Source organism: Vulpes lagopus, chromosome 23 (assembly GCF_018345385.1).
Source record: "Vulpes lagopus strain Blue_001 chromosome 23, ASM1834538v1, whole genome shotgun sequence".
Lineage (NCBI taxonomy): Eukaryota > Metazoa > Chordata > Mammalia > Carnivora > Canidae > Vulpes > Vulpes lagopus.
Genome location: NC_054846.1, coordinates 21,666,120 through 21,686,242, shown reverse-complemented (window position 1 = coordinate 21,686,242; position 20,123 = coordinate 21,666,120). Strand labels below are relative to the sequence as shown.

The 20,123-nt window shown below is 35.4% G+C and overlaps 1 protein-coding gene across 1 annotated transcript in view; it reads left to right on the top strand.

Moving 5' to 3' along the window:
- The window catches only part of HCFC2 (host cell factor C2), a 34,901-nt gene extending 18,332 nt beyond the window's left edge, over window positions 1-16,569 (top strand). The window contains exons 8-15 of the mRNA XM_041738579.1: window positions 862-1,029; window positions 1,538-1,590; window positions 3,081-3,252; window positions 6,876-7,079; window positions 7,638-7,711; window positions 10,017-10,154; window positions 11,883-12,068; window positions 12,979-16,569. Of these exons, the coding sequence (XP_041594513.1) occupies window positions 862-1,029; window positions 1,538-1,590; window positions 3,081-3,252; window positions 6,876-7,079; window positions 7,638-7,711; window positions 10,017-10,154; window positions 11,883-12,068; window positions 12,979-13,293 (1,310 nt within the window). The 3' untranslated portion in view covers window positions 13,294-16,569. The remainder of the gene's footprint in view (window positions 1-861; window positions 1,030-1,537; window positions 1,591-3,080; window positions 3,253-6,875; window positions 7,080-7,637; window positions 7,712-10,016; window positions 10,155-11,882; window positions 12,069-12,978) is intronic.
- The last annotated feature ends 3,554 nt before the right edge of the window (window positions 16,570-20,123 follow it).

The window sequence follows — 20,123 nt, the reverse complement described above, 5'->3', positions numbered from 1 at the left end:
TAGTTCTATAAGAATTACATTATAGCTTATAGATAATCAACTCATTAGAAGAATTACTTTTCTTATATAACTGTCTAAAGATGGAATGTACTCCTCTAGGAATTGTGAGTTCCCTGAGTTGGTAGGTAAACAAAAAGACAACAAGGATATTGTAGAAATAATTTTAGGTTAATTTCTTTTTCCCAGTTCTATAAGTCTATGATTGGTATTTGTTTTGGAATTTTGGAAATGTTGGTAATATTTAATACCAAAGTAATTATTTGTTTGGGGTAGTACAAGTTTTGATAAGAGTGTAGGGGGGCACTTGATGGGATGAGCATGGGGTGTTATGCTATATGTTGACAAATTGAACTCCAATAAAAAAATATACAAAAAAAAAAGTGTACTAACTTGAAGAAGTTATGTTTTTCCTAAATATCATGTCCAAATTATCTTTGGTAACATTGACAGTGTTTCTAACATGTATGCTATTGGCTGAAAATTGGTTCATAAAATTAAAAACTTACAAAGAAGGTAAAATAATGTAGCTTTAACTATAAAATACTTGGTTCCCTTCTCCCCCTCACTGCTATGATTAAACATTTCTTTCTGATTCTAATAACTCAAATAGCTTGGAACCAGATTGTTTTGTTTGTAGAGCTATTTGTATAAGGAATTAAATAAATAAATAGAATCAGAACCCCAAACTGTTTTCATTTGACCTACGATAGCTATGTTTATCTGAGTAAATTTTCTCTCTCTTGGTAAACAGATGAAATACTCATTGCTAACATTTTCCAAGCCCCAGGCCCACACAAACTATATAGGCAAACTGTTGATACATTTGAAACACCAATGTTTAATATCAATATTGTTCTTTAGAGAAACCACCGGCACCATCACAAGTACAACTGATCAAAGCCACTACCAACTCTTTCCATGTCAAATGGGATGAAGTGCCTACAGTTGAGGGCTATCTTTTGCAGCTGAATACAGACTTGCCCTACCAAGCTGCATCATCAGATTCTTCAGCAGCACCAAATATGCAAGGTAACATAATTTCACCTTAAAGCATGCATGCTCATGCTTTTTTTAAAAAGTTACTGCAGGAAAACCAGTGATTATGGCCTAATTTAAAAAATCAAATAGGTTGCATTTCAACTCTGAAGCTTACCTGTCTTACCATTATAATGTGGTAGAATGCATAGATATGTAGGATGGAATGTTTTTTTCTACAGTTCATTCTGATGTACTTTCTTAATTTGACATACTACTTGACTTCAGGAGATGGTTTTAATTAGCTTTCATTAGTATTTCAGCTTTTTTCAAAAGTGTTTTTGTATAGTAACAGGCACTTAGTAAAAACAGTTGATTTTACATGTACTTTTAGGATTGTAGTCAACTATTAAGCAAGCAAGCTATTAAAATAGATAAACTTTGATAAAGATACTACTTTTTAACCTTTAATACATAACTTTTTAGAAATCCTTAATTGTAATATATTTTATTGAAGCTAATTTAGAGCGTCGTGTCAGTCTGAACTTTCTTATCCCTACAGGAGTCAGAATGGACCCTCACAGACAAGGCAGTAATAGCACCATTCCTAACAGTGTAAGTTTAAAAAAAAATTATGATGGCAAATGAATGTTTATGGTTAGAATCCCAATTTTTATTAATATTTTTAGTATATTACTCTAGGACAGAAGTTCTCAACCCTGTCTGCATGTTAGAATCACCTCTGAGATTAAAAAACAAACACACATAGAATCCTAAGCCTTTCCCCAGATTTAGTGAAGCAGAATCTTTAGGATGATGCCCAGGTAACTCTGGTTTTAAGGAACATTCCATAGATCACTATGACAGTAGCCTATATTAAGAACCCCTAACCAAGAGATTAAAGTCAACCCTCATTACACAGCATCAGAGGCTAATCCATTACAGTTTATACTTACAGTATCTTGAAATCTGTATCTTGACATTTGTAAATATCATACACATTTTAAATTTTCCATATCCATTGAAATATGGAATGTGAAATATATTTCTTTACTATGTACTTTGTTGACCAAAGAATGAGTTGCTAAGTTGAGCATTGATGTTGTGAGGTTATTTTTTGTTTATGAAGTGCTTCACAATAGGTATTTGTAGAGACTAATGAACAAGCTTCCTAAAATTTACACTGGTTTTATATGGCAAACTGCTATTTAAATATAGAGTAGATTCTTTTCAAGGAAAATGATAGGTTTAAGTGCATGTGTTCTGAATATGCCTGTTATGGACAAGTGTCTTTAAGGCCATAAGAAGTTATAACTGACTCTAGAGTTCTAATTGATAATTAAGATAGAGAGAGATAAAAAAGTAACAAAAACAGGTAGGTAAAAAGGGGGCCACATATTGGGGTTTTTGAATGAAGCCAGATCACTTTTATGGCTCAGTAGAACCCTAAATATTGCTATATAGTAACTGATATTCACACTGATAACTTGAATTATCAAAAAGTTTAAATGTATTCATTATAGTGTATATAAGAAGACAGAAACAGAGTTAGAAGATTCCTATCTAAAATGTTTAATGGTAAAGAATATTGGTATGTGTATGTATTAAATAGTAATCTCTCTTTGGAAAACTTAGTCATACAGAATAGTTCATTTGCTTGAACTGAGATTTTATTTTTAGGAGTCATCAGATCTTTAATACCCATATTGACCTTGTTAAGAAAATTTGACAAAAATGTTAAGCTTGTTAGCTTTGATGTTGTCTCCTTTGTTACATACATATTTACTTGAATATTAACTACCACTTATAAAAATGTTGTGGGTTTTTTTTGTTTTTGTTTTTTCTCAAAATATACCCTCTCATTCCCCTTCAGAACTGGTCTTTTGAGAATAGAGATTAAGTGAAGAAATTGTTCTCTTAAACTATTGTAAAATTTAAAGAATAGCCCTATACAAATTAAGAGTATAATTTAAACTGTTTTATATTTTGGTAAATTTATTTTCAAAAGCATTTAAGTTGTAAATTATTTTCTTGGTTTTTTTTTTACATGTATTTCAATTTAATTGAACGTTGCTTGCTACAGTAAGCTATTTTATTTCTTATAGGTCAGTGATAACAGTGCAAAAACTGAACACACAGCTCTGAAAGGAACTTCTGTGAAAAACAGACCAGATCTCAAAGCATCAAGTGATTCTAATGCCACTTTGCATTCATCTTTGGCAGCTAATGCTTCTAATCATAATAGTTGTGTCGTGGATGTGCTAAGGAAAAATGAAGGTATAAGGATGGCGTTTTAAATAAAGCTAAAGCTTTTTATAATAATAGGGAATTTTAGTCTTTGGAGAAATAAATGTCACATGGTTTTGATCCATTTTCAAAATAATAATAAACCTACTGTATTGACCCTCGTTAGAATGATGTCAGGGTACTAAGGAACCACTTAACCTGAATAGAAACGCTTAGTTAATGAGCTATGGAATTCAGGCGAGGCAAGCTCTTGTGTGACATTTGTTGTATGACATTTGAAGTTGGCCAGTGTGTTCATTGTCCCTCTCCAATTACTGTATTTTCTTAGCACTTAGAACTATCTGAAATCATTGGGCAGGGATTTTCTTGTTCATATTTATTTCCTTAGCACCCAGATCCATGTCTGGTTAATAGTAGCCACTTAGTAAATATTTGTTTCTCAAGTAACTGAATTATTCTCAGAAAGATAGTTCATTTATAAGAACTGTTGGTTACAGGGATCCCTGGGTGGCGCAGTGGTTTGGCGCCTGCCTTTGGCCCAGGGCGCGATCCTGGAGACCCGGGATCGAATCCCATATCGGGCTCCCGGTGCATGGAGCCTGCTTCTCCCTCCGCCTGTGTCTCTGCCTCTCTCTCTCTCTGTGACTATCATAAGTAAATAAAAATTTAAAAAAAAAAAAAAAAAAAAAAAGAACTGTTGGTTACATTCATGGGACAGCTTGTAATTCAGTGAACCCTATGTTTAAAATGAGTTCATTTGAGTATCCTCGTGCCATTTGAGATACATTAAGCATTATGCCTGATTTTAATATATGAAATTTATATAAAAATTTATATAAATTTTATAAATCTCATTGTGATAGATATATCTGTGACATAGAAACATGTGTTTGTATTCTTTTTTAAAGATTCTATTTATTTATTTGATAGAGAGAGAGAGAGCACAAGCAGGGGGAATAACAGGGAGAAGGAGAAGCAGGCTCTCTGCTGAGCCAGGAGCCCGACACAGGCTTGATCCCAGGACTCTGGGATCATGACCTGAGCTGAAGGCAGAAGCTCAACTGACTGAGCCACCCAGGCACCCCTGATTGTATTTTTAATTTGATAAAATCTTGACAGCTGATATAAATCTAAATCCTCTTCAATGATGGAAACTTAACATGATGAATATTATTTCACGTGAATATTTTTCCTCATTTCATTATATGTAGAAAAGGAGAAGTGTTGTTTTCTTGATTTTCTGATAGAATCATTTGGTCAAAATTATAAAAGCCTGGTCCTGGGCCTCTGCTTATCTTCCTTCTTCCCTCCCTTTCTTCCTTCAAACAGAGAGAGAGAGTATAAGCAACAGGAGTGGCAGGAACAGGGGAGAAGCAGACTTCCTGCTGAGTGGGGAGCCCAATACAGGGCTTGATCCCATGATCCCTAGATTGTGACTTGAGACGAAGGCAGATGCTTAACTGACTGAGCCACTCCAGGCACCTACTTCTTATAATGATTTTTTTTATGTCTGTCTTATAAAGAAGTTTATACTCTTAAAAACAAAAGGAGCTTTGAGATTTCAGAATCTTAATGTACTCTAAATCCTAGGTCGGAAAGCAGTTTGGATAAAATTAGTACTAAGCAAATGTGAAACTAGAGTGGTTGTACAGTGATAGTATCTGGCAGATCAAAGACATTCAAATATGTGAAAGAATGGCTACCCAATCTCAGGTTAACAGGAGATTGGACTTTTTCTCTGTAGTTTGAAAAGCTATATGTTTCCAAAGTGGGAGAGTGACATGAGTAGTTGTTTAGAAAGAAACTCTGGCCTCACTATCAGAAGAACTATAGTAGGAAATGATTGGGGGACCTGTTAAAGTGTTCTTTTAGGACTGTAAGAGACACAGAGACTAAAGCAGTGGGTAGGATGGAGAGGAGAGAATATATTATTTCTCAGGCTTTTAGAACCTAGCATCTCTTATTAGCCTTGGAAACTAGTTGGATGTGTGAAATAAAAATGACCATGACTCCCAGTTATGGGGTTGGAAGGTCAGTGGATGACGGTACTCTTTATCAAGATGAAATGTAAGAGCAAGAACAGACATGGGGGAAAGGTAAGTTCAACTTTGAACTTAGTGTTTTTGAGGCACTTGAAGACCATATTGGTAAAGATTTCTAATAGGCAGTTGGATACTTAGGTGTAGACTCTAGGTGGTAGCTTTGGCTGGAAGTACAACTTAGAAGTTAAAGGCACCTGGGTGGCTCAGTGGTTGAGAGTCTGCCTTTGGCTCAGGGTGTGATCCTGGAGTCCTGGGATCGAGTCCTGGACTGGGTTCCTTGCAGGGAGCCTGCTTCTCCCTCTGCCTATGTCTCTGTTTCTCTCTGTGTCTCTCATGAGTAAATAAATAAAATCTTAAAAAAAAAAAAAGTTAAGAGTATCTAAAATATAAGCTCCACAAGAGCAGGGACCTTGTCTGACTTGTTCACTGTGAGATTCCTAGTGCCTGGCACAATGCCCAGGACATATGTATTTGAGAGATGTATGATTTGTGAATGGTAGTTAAAGCAAAGGAAAATGTGTCAAAGAAGATAAGAGAGGGCTTGGGAATACCTGCATTTAAAGAGTCATTTGAAGAGAAGAAACCAGCTAAAGAGATTGAAAAGGGGTTGCTAGGAGGTCAGGAAAAGAACCAGAGATTGGTGTCCTGTTTCTTCCAGGCATCACAGATTGTGACTATATATTTATTGTGTTTGCATGTCTGTCTCTACCACATCATTATAAGTTGATGAGGTATTAACCATGCCGCTTTGTTTCAGCATTGTAGAGACAAGTACAGTATCTGTAAATAGTAAATCTTCAGTATTGTGGAATGAGTAATTATAAGTCATAGAAAGAAACGGCTTCAAAAAGGAGTATGTGGTCAGCATTGTTTACATTGCAAAAAAGGTCAAGTAAATAGAAATCAAAAGGCATCCCCTAGAAACCATTGACATTTGCCAGAGCCGTTTCATTAACCTAGTGGGTTAGAGACCAAGTTTGAGGAGGCCAAGGAAGTAGAGACTGCTCTGAAGGGAATCAGTGAGGGGCAAAGGTAATGGGAGATTTGTGGAGTCAAAGAAGTTGCGTGTTTGTTTGCTTGAGAGACTTGATAATGTTTATGGATTAAAGGCCAAAAACTACTAATGAAAAAGAATCTGGAAACCTTGAGAGGACTGATTGATGAAAGAGGGTCCCAAAATATGGGGAAGAAATGAGACCAAGAGCACAGGAGGATAGATTATCCTTTCTCAACAGAGAGGTCAGTTCATCCTCTGAAATGGAAGAAAAGACAGAAAGTTTGGGCATAATCACAGACATGTGACTTCTATATTTTTCCCTAAAATGGTAAGTAAAATATTTGATCTACGATTTAGGGAAAGTCCAAGAGCAATGATTCAGTGTTTAGAGTGGACAAAAGAGCTGAGAAATTGGACATCTGTTATCTATGTAGTGCACTTTATTTTTCTAAACATTTTATGGCTGGTGGTTAATTCATGCAAATGACATTTAGTGGTACTCATGTTTATAATTTTAAAATTGAAAATACGAAGAATTGTATGACAAGAACCATAAGATGGCACATTTATTGCAGGCATTATGTTAATAATTGATCTTTTCACTTTAATTTTAGGTCCTCATACTTCAGCATATATAGGTGTTCTAAGTAGTTGCCTGGACTTAAGAACAGTAGTCCCTGAAACTTCTGTATCCAGTTCTGTTTCCAGCGCACAAACTATGGTAACCCAGCAGACCATTAAAACTGAATCATCCAGTACAAATGGGGCAGTTGTTAAAGATGAAACTTCACTAACAACATTCAGTACCAAATCTGAAGGTTTGAAATGTATTTCGCATACTGTATTTTGAACCATTTTTGTATATAAATTCATCAGGCTTATTTGTTTGGATGGGGATTGCATTTCATCTTGGATTGAATTATATATAAACAGATAAAACACTTAATTAAAATTATTCTGTAATATACTCTGCCGCCTTCCACAAAATATTTAAATCAACACACTGAAATACATTCAGAATGTATTCTCCTACCATGAATATATTCAGCAAATTTTTTTCCCCATAGAAAAGATTCATTCTTTAGACTATGGAGTAACAATTCTCCCAGCTTGATTTCTGTTTTTGTAAATTCTCATTTCATTCTTTTGGAGTAGGACTTGTGTTTCATCTTTGGTAAACGTTCTCTGCAGTTCTAGCTAGTCATCAAACCCTTGAGAAATGAACTTTGTAGATTAGTTCGAGTTAGAGGGTTCATATCTAATTATTGTGCCTTTCTCCTTCTGGCTATTTTTTGTATGTTTATAAATTATATTTTAATGTGTCTGTTTGGTAAGTGATTACATAAGTCTTACATGATGAATTGTTTGGTTTTTAGTTGATGAAGCATGTGCGCTGCCTGCAACTAAGATCAGCCGTGTAGAAGCACATGCTACAGCGATGCCATTTTCTGTAAGTATATGACCTGAAGATCATATGTGTTTACAGGTGGAATTCTGAGCAACTTCAGCATGAATTCATGAAAAGATTCTTTGGTGTCCTCTAGTAATGACTTGCCAGAGATTGAGAAATGAAGGCTTGAATAGGGAAATGTTTACAATATAATGTTAAGTGAAAAAGGTGCATAAAAAATTATACACATATACACATATATATACACTGTGGTCCCAATTTTATTAAAAAATACACATGATACATTCTCTTTTTTTTTTTTTTAAGATTTTATTTATTCATGAGAGACAGAGAGAGAGAGAGGCAGAGACACAGGCAGAGGGAGAAGCAGGCTCCCTGCAGAAAGCCCGATGTGGGACTCAATCCCAGGACCCCAGGATCATGTCCTGAGCCCAAGGCAGACGCTCAACCACTGAGCCACCTGGGCGTCCTGATACATACATTCTCACTCTCATGTGAGTCCACACATAATTCACACTACAATACCAGATAACTCTCTGCAGGCTGTGCGGCCACAGATAAGTTTTACTTTCCTCTCTAGACCTTCAGTATTTTTGTATAGTTAAATGTGCTCTTTCATAATCAGAAATACATGTCTGTGTGTGTGTGTACATATATATGTATATACACAAATTACGTTAATGAGTAAAAGGACACGTTACAGAATATAAAACTCTAATGACCCTATTGCTAGCTACTTATTAGGAGAACAGTAGAATATTGCAGTATGGGGTTAGATATACCTACAGGGTAGCCCAGTAATCTCTGACTTTGGGTTGTTTTATGAAAGGCCAAAATTGGTCTGCATGGCACCAAATTTAAAATGCTCAGTATGTACCTCACAAATATACCACAGTTGTTATAGTGAGGTAAATATAAGGGTCATACATATGTGTATATATACTTTTTAATTTATTTAAAAATTATCAGTCATTTCAACTTTATTGCTATGAGCAAGAGTTTTTATTTGACTTAATATTTACCTCTTAGAGACACCTAACTCTGGAAAATGAACAAGGGGTAGTGGAAAGAGAGGTGGGTGGGGGGTTGGGGTGACTTGGTGATGGGCAGTGAGGGGGGCACCTGGTGGGATGAGCACTGGGTGTTATGCTATATGTTGGCAAATTGAACTCCAATAAAAAAGTAAAGAAATAAAATAAATAGTAATAGAATCTTCAGGAATTGTCTGTAGTTTTAATTTTCTTTCAATCATTATTTTATGGATTTTGATCATATATTTACCTTCTTCAGCATTCATCTTTCCAGAATGTTAAGTCCTAGTGTTCTTAGACTCTCCTCAGGGAGGAATTATTAAAGGGAACTTTTTTCTCCTAAATCTATTTTGCAACACATCAGCCAGAATGGTATTTGTTATTTCAGTTGGAGCCAGTTGTTTTATAAAAATTGTTGAAGAGAGTTTTTACAACTTTAAAAATGAAAAGTTTAAAGATATTCCTTTAGAAAAAAAAAACCTTAAAAGACTTTTCTAGTTAGCTCACTTTGTCATATGTGATAGCTTAAATAACAAATAATGTGAATTATAAGCATGTACCTCTGCTATTATATATTTAAGACAGAAATAAATAACTGAAGTGCACATTTGTTTTGAGCTTCTGGAAACAGTGTCTCATTTATAAAGAAGATGGCTTAAAAAGGTTAGTTCCAGGGATAAGTATTCCCTTATCACTAAAAGTAGCTTAAGGTAGAGGAAGTTTATTTGTTTTAAAGCAAGGTAAAAAATGTAAAACTGTTTAATCTGCTCCTCTTTAGTATATACTAAAGTATATTCAAATTGCATTTTAGTTTTGAACATTTTTTCTCCTTTTAGGTTTGGAGAATCCCAGGTATTTCAAGTACAAAGATCACTGAATTTCTGCTAGTTGTTTTTGAATCTAGAAATAAGCCAGCTTGGAATGAATTTTTCCTTATTTGCTCCTTCTGGAGCAAGGTATAATGTCACACTAAAGGGATTACATTTTCTGAGAGAGTCTCTGAAATGACAATGTTCTATAAAACAGCTGGCATTTTAACATATCACTGATTGGAAAGCATGCTAACTCCAGCTAGGTTGATAGTACAGAGCTACTGACTTGGAGAATGCCTGTCACTCCCTGTGTTTGAATTGGCATCCCTGTTTCACTGTCAGTTGACCTAATCTGTTAAGAGTTTATTTACTTATGAGCTATTAATGTTGTGGTGTTTACCCATATACCTACTTGTAAATCACTGCATGGATTTATTAAATCTTGAAGTGTATTATATGCACAATAAGAGTCCTGACAAATTTTTCTTTCTCTGAAATTAGAAGGAGACTCCTTCAAATCCAGTGGCCACAATGAAAGCAGGAGAACGACAGTGGTGTGATGTAGGAATTTTTAAAAATAATACAGCTTTGGTGAGCCAGTTTTATTTGCTGCCAAAAGGAAAGCAAAGCATCTCAAAGGTAGCTATTGATATATTTCCCACGCTGTGGGTTATAAGTTTCACGAATTAGATCTTTTTTTAAAACCCTGATTCAAATCGCTTGAATGCATGAAATTGGGATCTGTTTACAATCTATAATTGAGAATTTTATATGCCTCATTATCTTGTATTCCTTTTTAAGGCACTTCTTATGGAACATATCATAAGCAGGTCACTTAAAAAACCTTATACAATCACTGGGCTGGATTCTGAGTCATAAATTATATGGCCTAGCCAGTATAGATAAGGATTTTCAAAAATATCTCTAATTTTGTAACCTGGTGTGTTTAGAGGATGGGGCATTTTTTTTCTTACTAAGAAGTTTTTTTAAAAAAAGATTTATTTATTTTAGAGAGAGAAAGAGCATGTGTGCAAGTGTGCACATCAGGGGAAGAGCAGAGGGAGAGAAGCGGACTCCCCACGGAACGTGGAGCCTCTATCTGAAGACCCTGAGATCTGATGTTATGACCTGAGTAGAAATCAAGAGTTGGACGCTTAACCATAAACTGAGCTACCCAGGCATCCCTTTACTGAGAATTTTTTAAATTCTCGATCTCACAATTTAAAAAATGTAAAAGCCCTTGTATGTTATTGAATACAATCTAATTTCTCTTAATTCTGAAACCCCTTAAAGAAGAACTCACATATATAAAAGAGACGTTAACCCTTAGAATTATGAAAGAGGTGACAGTTCCAAAGCACTTTGAACTAATTTCTTTTTGGCATGGGATATTTCAGAGAGTGAATTGCTTAGACCTGGACAAATGAAGAACTTACCATTTGTCGTTACATTTTAGTTTCTCCAGTATTACTTTTGATATCTTTTTCATACAGAATTCTTCCAATTCTTGACAAAAATAGAAATCCTGGTAAATAATTCATTAGTATTATACCTAATGAAATTTCTGGCTGTAGTTTAATTTCACATATAAGGAAATAACATATCTAAGGACTAATAACTACCTGTTTTTCCCCAAAAGAAAAACAGAGCATTAAATTTAAAACCAGTAAACTTTGGTTTGAATTATTAGTTCCTGTGCTCAACAGTGTGACTTTGGACAAGTCATCTATTTAACCTCTCTGAGACTCAGTTACCTCATCTATAAAATAAAAATGATATAGCTCCCTTAAAAATGGGAATGATGCATTAGCACTACCAGTCTCATGGTGGTACAGTGAGAGTTAGGGAGAACATGTAAACATTGTTTGAAAGTTGTCAATGTTATGACCTTCCTACCCAGAGTATGCAGTCCAGTAATTTAACATTTATTCAGCATTTACTGAATATTAATTTTTAAAATGCTATATACTACATGCTAGTCACTTTTCTGTCATTGTTCCTGGTTAGACTATTTGAGAGTAATTCTTCTGAGATCTGTACTCTAATTAAGTTTACATGGATAGTTGTTACTTTGTTTATAGTGGTTGTCAGTGTTTTTCTACCTTCATATTCTTCATGTGCAGAATACGCTTACATTTCTCTTTATAATCAGTGGTTTTTAACTGGAAAGAGCACTTTTTCCTCTGGGTAAGAATCACCAGTTTATGGGCTTAGTTGCTTTTGGATTGGAAGGATTATTCCATGTGTAAAAAATGGATATAAAAGTGATTTAGAACCTTAAAACAAAATTCATTCTTTTAAAGTGTTCTTGTTTAATGAAAAAATGATTAATTGCACCTTTTGACTTTTGCATATATTACATTTTAGATAGGAAATGCAGACGTACCTGACTACAGTTTACTTAAGAAACAAGACCTTGTTCCAGGCACAGGATACAGATTCAGGGTTGCTGCCATCAATGGTTGTGGAATAGGCCCTTTCAGCAAAATCAGTGAATTTAAAACTTGTATTCCCGGTTTTCCTGGAGCTCCTTCTGCAGTCAGAATTTCAAAGGTGAGATGTCAGGTCAAGCCATGGTGATTTAATTATTGATATTTTGTACATGAAGTGAAACTGTCAGTTTAGAGATTCTTGTTAATATCTGATGAGAGATATCTAAAAGGGATGGATTAATGTACACCTGAAACAAATGTAATATGTGTCAACAGTACTTCAATTAAAAAAAAAAAAAAGTTAAGTCTTAAAAAAATAAATAAATGGCATGGAATTAAAAGTTTAAAAAGGGCAGCCCCGGTGGCTCAGTGGTTTAGCGCTGCCTTCAGCCCAGGGCGTGATCCTGGAGTTCCGGGATCGAGTCCCACATCGGGCTCCCTGCATGGGGCCTGCTTCTCCCTCTGCCTGTGTCTCTGCCTCTCTATCTCTGTGTCTGTCATGAATAAATAAATAAAATCTTTAAAAAAAATAAAGGTTTAAAAAATGTTGTTTGGTAATCATTCATAATTTTAAGGACCAAATTTCAAGCAGAATTACAGCATCCAAATTATAGAAAGTTAGGCAAATATATTTCATATTAACTTTGTTCATGTTGTATGGAACCAAAGAGTTTGTGCTGGAGAATTTTAATAGAACACATGAAATTGAATTATATTTTATCCTAAGGTCCTGCCCCTCTTTAGAGAAGAAAAGATCTGCTTTCAGGTAAGAAAAGTCCCTTTCTTAGGATGGTACAGGCAGACATTTCAGCCTAGTTATAATATTGAAATGTGAGCATGAATTTAAACATTGTAGGTCCAATTGAGGTAGGTTTTTAAAAATCATTAATAAAAGTTCTAGTACCTAATGAAGTTACTTTAGCAGAAAACAGTATTTTGTGTTCTAGAGCTAAACTCAACATTATACGTGATATTAGAGAAAATTTCAGAACTTTTACCTCGTTTTGTTTTGTTTTTCTCCTCTCTTCAAGAATGTTGAAGGTATCCATCTCTCCTGGGAACCTCCGACTTCCCCTTCTGGAAATATTTTGGAATATTCAGCCTACTTGGCTATCCGCACAGCACAAATACAAGATAATCCAAGTCAGCTTGTGTTTATGAGGATTTATTGTGGTCTTAAGACATCATGTATAGTAACTGCCGGGCAACTTGCAAATGCACATATCGATTATACATCCAGGCCTGCCATTGTGTTCAGGATATCAGCAAAGAATGAAAAGGGATATGGACCAGCTACGCAAGTTCGATGGCTTCAAGGTAACAATAAAAAAGCACCTTTAAATTGAATTTTTTTTTTTTTTTTTACTGAAGCTATTGTGATGATTATTTATTAGTAACTGGTTATGAAGATTTGTCATTTAAAAGAGTATTCTCTGTATTTCTAGCACTTATGAGTTTGAGTTTGTAAGTTGTTCTTAAAATGTATTTGCTCAATTTTAGATTCAAATAAACATAGAAAAGAAGCAAAGACTCTCTGAAAATCAGTATATGGATTCGTCCTTACAGTTATATAATTGCTTTTCTATAAAAGAAAATAGTAAAATTAAGGTAAAAGCTAGAAGGCTTTATTACCCCAATATCTTTTCTAAAGGCCATGTAACTCAGTCATCCTAGAGTTATTGAGATGATTCTAGTAACTGGCTGTTGTACACTGTGCTGTCTTAAATAGTAGTAGATGTTCTCTCCATTGTAAAAGGCCCCGTCTTTGAGTACTCCCTCTAACTTTATTATTCTAGATAAGCAGCAGTCCTCTTAACAACTGTCTTCTACTGAATAATATTTGTGATACTAATTTTAATAAGCCGCTATTTGATTCATTTCTTTGTCTATAGTTAGCAAAGAGCTTAAGAAATTACAAAAGAAAGAAAGAGGTGAGTTTAGAAACTCTGGTTTTGAATTTTTATTATTGTCCAGGAATCATAGCAAAATACAAAAAGAATAATGGGTTTTCTTGATTTATACCTGATATATTGGAATATATTTTTTGGCCAAAGCACTTAACTTACCTGGTTCTCGATTTCCTCATTAATAGAAGAGAGAGTTAAAAGAATTTACACTTAAGGTTTCTTTCAGCACTAAAACTCTCTATTTTCATCAGAAGCAAAGTGTATCTGTGAACATTTTAACATCTTTCTTAATGGCTCTAACTTTGCTTTTGCTGAAATTAATAAAATGTTCGAAATTTAAAATTTGAAATTGAAGTATTTATGTCCTTCTTATTGCAGAAAGAAAGAAGCACCTTAACAGGACACAAATTTTGAAATAGTGTTTTAAACATTTGTAAGATTTTTGTAAATGCTCTAAATGTTTTATTTTTGCATTGTTTTTACCTCAAAATTGTATAAACTTTTTTACAACCGAAATATAAGCATTAGACAGCTCACTCAGGTCCCATTGCAACCTTAAAGATATAGATAGGCATTATGAATCCTCTGCCACGGGTAGCTTGTTTTGAACCTTTTCGGAATGTCACGGTTCCACTGCCTGTTCAGATCTGGATTGGAAATACAGAGCAATAACTTCACATAAAGTATTTCACACTAGGAGCTGCAATAACTGCACAGGCCCAGGCCTATCTCTTTTATATCATGTAACCTTATGCCAGTTTAAGTTGACTGAGTAGCTGTGTCCTCGAGCTTCACATAGAATACTCCCAGCCAAGATGGATTTAATTGTGCAGAATTGATATATATGTATGTTCCAGTTACTAATTTAAAGTGTATAGAATATTTTAATATATAATTTTTGTAAAGAACTGGGATTTTTATACTACAGTATTTGTAATTAATGTGTCTCACTAATTAAGTTTCTCTTGAAGAAAATATGCAAACTGTTAGACACATGATGAGTGATTTCCAAACTCTAAAGGTAAAATAAATGCACTACTATGGTGTTGTTAGAATACCTTTTTTGTGGCTGTATGAATCTTTAATCTTTAAATGTGTATTTTTTAAACAATGTTTACAAGGAGCTTCTCTGGTTTGTTATGTCAGCATCTCCCTTGGTGAGAGCTTCATTCTGCATTTGTTAAATTCATATGCTTTGCTTTTAGCATATGCTTGCTTTTTGCACTAGTAGAATTTTAACTTACCTCATTATTATGTTTGTAATCATTTGTATAGCTTCCATAATATGTCTGATATAGGCTAAACAAATACTTAACCAAAGTTAAAATAAATGGTAAGCAATTTTGCACATATTAAATGCTAGGATTTGTTTTGTATATGTGTGTGTTTAGTTATAAAAAGAGTAAGAATGGAAAAAAAAGAGTAAGAATGGAAAGGGATAGTATATGTTTCAAGTCCAATTATTTTAATGATCTGTTGGCTTTATTAGAAAAAGGTCTCACTTTTAACTCCTTATTCTCTGCATTAATTAACAATTTGCATCTTGAAGCACTTCTCTCAATGACAAGGACGAAGTTGACTTTAAGCAAAGAATAGAATATTTGTTTGAGTGTGCACATTTATACCTATTTAGTATCTGGTTGTTTACTTTGCTTACATGCCTCAACTGTGCTGTGAACCTGTAGTTCTAACATACAGCTAATTTTCTAGTGAGAAAGGCAGTCTTTCTGTACCAAGGGATTTGTGAAAATAACAAATGTTTTTTACTTTGAGAACTAGCCCAGATTCTGTCACAATTTTTTGGCATTTGTACATGAAGCACTGGTCACATTTATTGGTGACTGAAAAATGCCATTGAGAAATCTCTGTGGCCGGACATTCATAGTTAATAACAGAGCTTTGAGCTGCATGTTCATGAATAAAATGGACTAGCATAAATAATAAGAGAAGTACATTTGGCTTCCTATGATTGGCACATTTTCTAAGTGAGGCTACCTGAGTAGCAGTGGGCTAGATCATGCAGATATCTTTCTTAAGAGGATTTATGCTGAGTTAAAGGACTTTCTCTACTCCTCCCTGCTGGATAAGCAATTCAGATGTACAAGCCTTTGTGCCACAGTCCTCTCCCTGGGCTCTAAAACTTTGGTTCACATAGGTAGTAAATAGATTTTGATGTTGCATGCTCTTAGAATTACATTTTCTAAAGAATTGTATTGGCTTCATTTTAGTTTAGTAAACTGTTTTGGTAATTTAACTAGAAGTAGAGTATTATAAACTCACTTTTATCTGCATTAAAAAAAAAAAACAGAAATAATCTGATTGCATGTATGAGGCCCCCTTGCCCTGTAACCCATTTATATAAATACAATCATCTATAAGAGGGTAACACCGTTGATCCATTATTTCAAAGACTTGTAGCATCACAGAGATTTGTTCTGCTTAGAGATATGGTCTATAACTGAAGGTATTTTTATTTTGAAAAATTGCAGCACTTGTAGCATAAAAATCATTTGTAACATTGGCTATGAAGAGACAATTAGTATTTAAAGTTACTGTAGTAATATGACCATGAATGAAATAGTTTGCAAAATAGACTTGGTCTCTGACTGCTTAAGGTATAACTGACAGTTAAGTTTTCCAAGACTGATTTTAGACAGTTTTATGTATCATGTACCAATGATGTGTAAAATAAAGCACCTTTCCTATTATAACCAATTACAGGTGTTATTATTTTGAGCTATATGAGAGAAAAATTAGTGATGGCAGAGTAAATCTGTAGAAATGTTGATTTTATGTTGTTCACTTAAAATAACATAGGCAGTCTCGTAAAAAATAGACTGTGTCCCAAAACTTTTCATGTCAGTGGATTGTGTTTGGAGTCATATTCTCATAGAAATGTAAGCCAATATATTCCTAACCCTTATTGTGGCTGAGTTAGTAAATGAAAAGGCACATGGCTCCAGGAAACCGATCTGAACTGTTGTCACCTCTTTTTTGTTCTTTATTCACTCTTAATCTTTGGTCTTTATGCTTACCCATTTTAATTTACAGCAGTGAGATTTCTGTCCTGCTTCTCCATCAAAATGGCTCTAGCAAATGTCAGGGATAACTTCTCATTTCCCAAATCCAGTGATTACTCTTGTCTGTCATAACTTAACCACTCCCTGGACACTTGGACATTTTCTTGGTTTCTGTGATACCGCTTGCTCTCTCTGTACCTTCTCCTGTCTGTGGTCCCCTTTTCCACTTGCACCTGCCTCCATTTTTTCAAGAGTCCTGTCCTTTTTCAAGATTTCACTATGAAGCCTTTCCTGACATCCTCCAAATCTAGGTAGATTTGACCACTTCTTGTGCTCCCACTACCCTTTGTCGAGCCTTCTGTCATAGCAGCCTAAAAAACATTGTATCTGTACTTGTTATTGCTTTCTCCCTCTCCCAGAATGGTAGGTCTTTGAGGCAGAGACTGGGTCTTTATATTTCTTACATATCAGCCATTTTAGCTGATACTTAAATAAGTTAACACATGATTAAAGGGAATTGTCACCTTTACATCTCTACATATTCTCCCTCTCCTCTCTCAAATTGGGGTCAAAATGGGAGGGAGGCTCTGATAGGGAAAGAGATTTTTGCAGACTTAGTAAGCCTCTGGAGGAAATACTAACTCCAGCTTTGTCTTATCCTACCCTGCTCTTACTTAGGTTCCTAAGAGAAGTTCTGGGATAAATAAATGATGTGTCACATTGTGCCTGGCTAAAAGAGATGTAATATAGGTATGTATAGATCTCAGGCAAAAGTGTTTTATCTAAAAAGATCTGAGCATTTAGTGAGATTGGTGCATGTTGCTGGGATTATGATTTTTAACATTGGATGATCCAGAAAATGAGCTAAATATATTTCCAAATTATTTCCTTGTAGCAAAGCCATGGGCAATTGTCTAACATTAGAAAAAAACCACGTACCTACTTAATATTTAAGCATGGGGATTGCTGCAAGACATGGGACACCAGCATTAGTACGTATCAAGTCAGAACACTATTGTCACCTCTGAGCTTATAGAACAAAGGATTCTTACCCTACTAGAAAACAACATGACACTGGCATAACTTCCTTACACATTTCCCAGTTACAGTTGGGAGTCCCTGTAGCATTTCTGTAACTCAGAAAGACTTTTTTTTTTTTTAAATCATGCCTGGAAAAACATGAACTATCACATTCTGGGGAGAAAAAAATTCTATGAACTGAATGAAAAAAAGAAAAGGCTGTAAAATCCAAGGATACCAGCCTCCTTCAAGATAGATTCCTTTATCTCATTAGTGTCTCTTTGCTTCTTTCCTGTCCTCTGTGGAACTAAAATTTTAAAAATGTCCACTTGTGAGATTGTTAATTTCAGCAAGGTCATCTGAAACTGTGTGAGGTTCTTTTGTGTATTTAGTATCTTGGATGAATTGAATTGAGCAGCCTGGAACTTAAAGGTCATCATATTCGTAGTCTGATGACCACTGCTGCCATGAACCTCACATCCACATCTTGAGAATACAGGGTTATAAGGCATTTGGCCTTAAATAGAAAGCAGGCTAGGAGGTTATAGGTATGAGAGATGGAAGCAATGGAAGGATTCGTTACTTCCTAATTAGATTTCTCTGGTTCAACCAAAAGTCTTTGCAGAGTATTTAGAGATATCAGAGTGTTTACCCCTGAAGATAAAAGTGTAAAAAGTATGAGTTGATGGCATATCAGATATGAAAGCAATTGCAGAGAAGGAAATGGCCCCCTTTCTACCCACTCCTCCTTTTTGGTCTCCTTACCACTCAGAGACAAGAAAGCTAAAGGAGGGATCCCTGGGTGGCTCAGCGGTTTAGCGCCTTCCTTTGGCCCAGGGTGTGATCCTGGAGTCCCGGGATCGAGTCCCACGTCAGGCTCCCTGCATGGAGCCTGCTTCTCCCTCTGCCTGTGTCTCTGCCGCTTGCTCTCTCTCTGTGTCTCTCATGAATAAATAAAAATCTTAAAAAAAAAAAAAAAGCTAAAGGATCCATTGTTCCTCAGTGTGAGCAGTGAGGAAAGCAAAGGAGAACCTGCTGTGTCTGAGCATATACAGGTTAAAAGTAAAAGGTAGGAGCTGGTGTTTGTTCTTGAACATGGAATAATTCTGTCCACTAGTATAAATCATGGTCTAGTAAATGTCCAGCTCTGATCTAAAGGATTATTCATTCCTTGTATCTGAGAAGATAGAGTGGAAATTCCTTAAGAACTTGAGAAAGGTGCCCTCCTAATTTCTGTTTCTTACTGCAGAGGGAGGAAAAAGCTGCAGATCCAATACTGGCCTTCCAGAATAATAAAAGTGCAGATGTCCCACGTATAGGGCAGCATAGCATGTGAGACAGTGGGCAGCATCCTGAAGGTCTGACTTTGTGACCCTGAGCGCTCCCGCTGCCTCTGGGGGTCCAAGATGGTGGAGTAGCAGCACCCTAACTCACTGTGTCCTGTGTTTACAAAGGTGTCTTGCCACCAGTTGCAGTATAGCACCCCTGGTGGCCTTGTCCCTTCCAGTTTAAAGATGGGTGAGATTTTAGGTCTTGTAGCAGCTGCCTCTGGGACTTTAAAAATAGCTACAGCAATGTCTGGAACTTTCTGATGAGTTGGCACACCTGTGTTAGATTAGACCCAGCTGGGGAGTTGGGACCTGGAGAATACTTTTTGACTTCCCCATTTCCTGGGAATGGGTTGCAGGCCTTTTGTTGCCAGGCCTAGTCAACCTCTTGAAAACAACTGCCTCACCCAAGATAATAACTGTAGCTTGCCCTGTTTGGGTAAAGGGGCTGGATCAAATGTTTCAAGATCTTTTGTTTTCTTTTTTCTTCTTTTCAAATTTTGAAATTGTATACCAAATTAATAATTATTTTCCTGAATCAGGAAAAATTGCACCTTAACTGTGTCTTATTTAATCTGCACGATGGCACTGCTAGCAATGAGCCTGGCAAAGACATGATTGCAAAATTGTTCTGACATTTGTGTGACAAACCTAACACCTGTTATTGATCAATGTGGAGAAACAATAACTACCATGCACTTTCTGTATTTTTGGATTACTTTTGTATGTAAGCACACTATTAGGAGAATGTGCCAAAGGGAATCTGTATTATTGAAAGTCAACAGAATTCAGTAAAGAGGCAGGGTCTTTGTCCATTATTTTGGAATTTGCATCACCTGTCTTTTTTCTCTGCTTTATACAAATGATTATATCCAGTGAACAAAGTAACCAGTTAACCAGA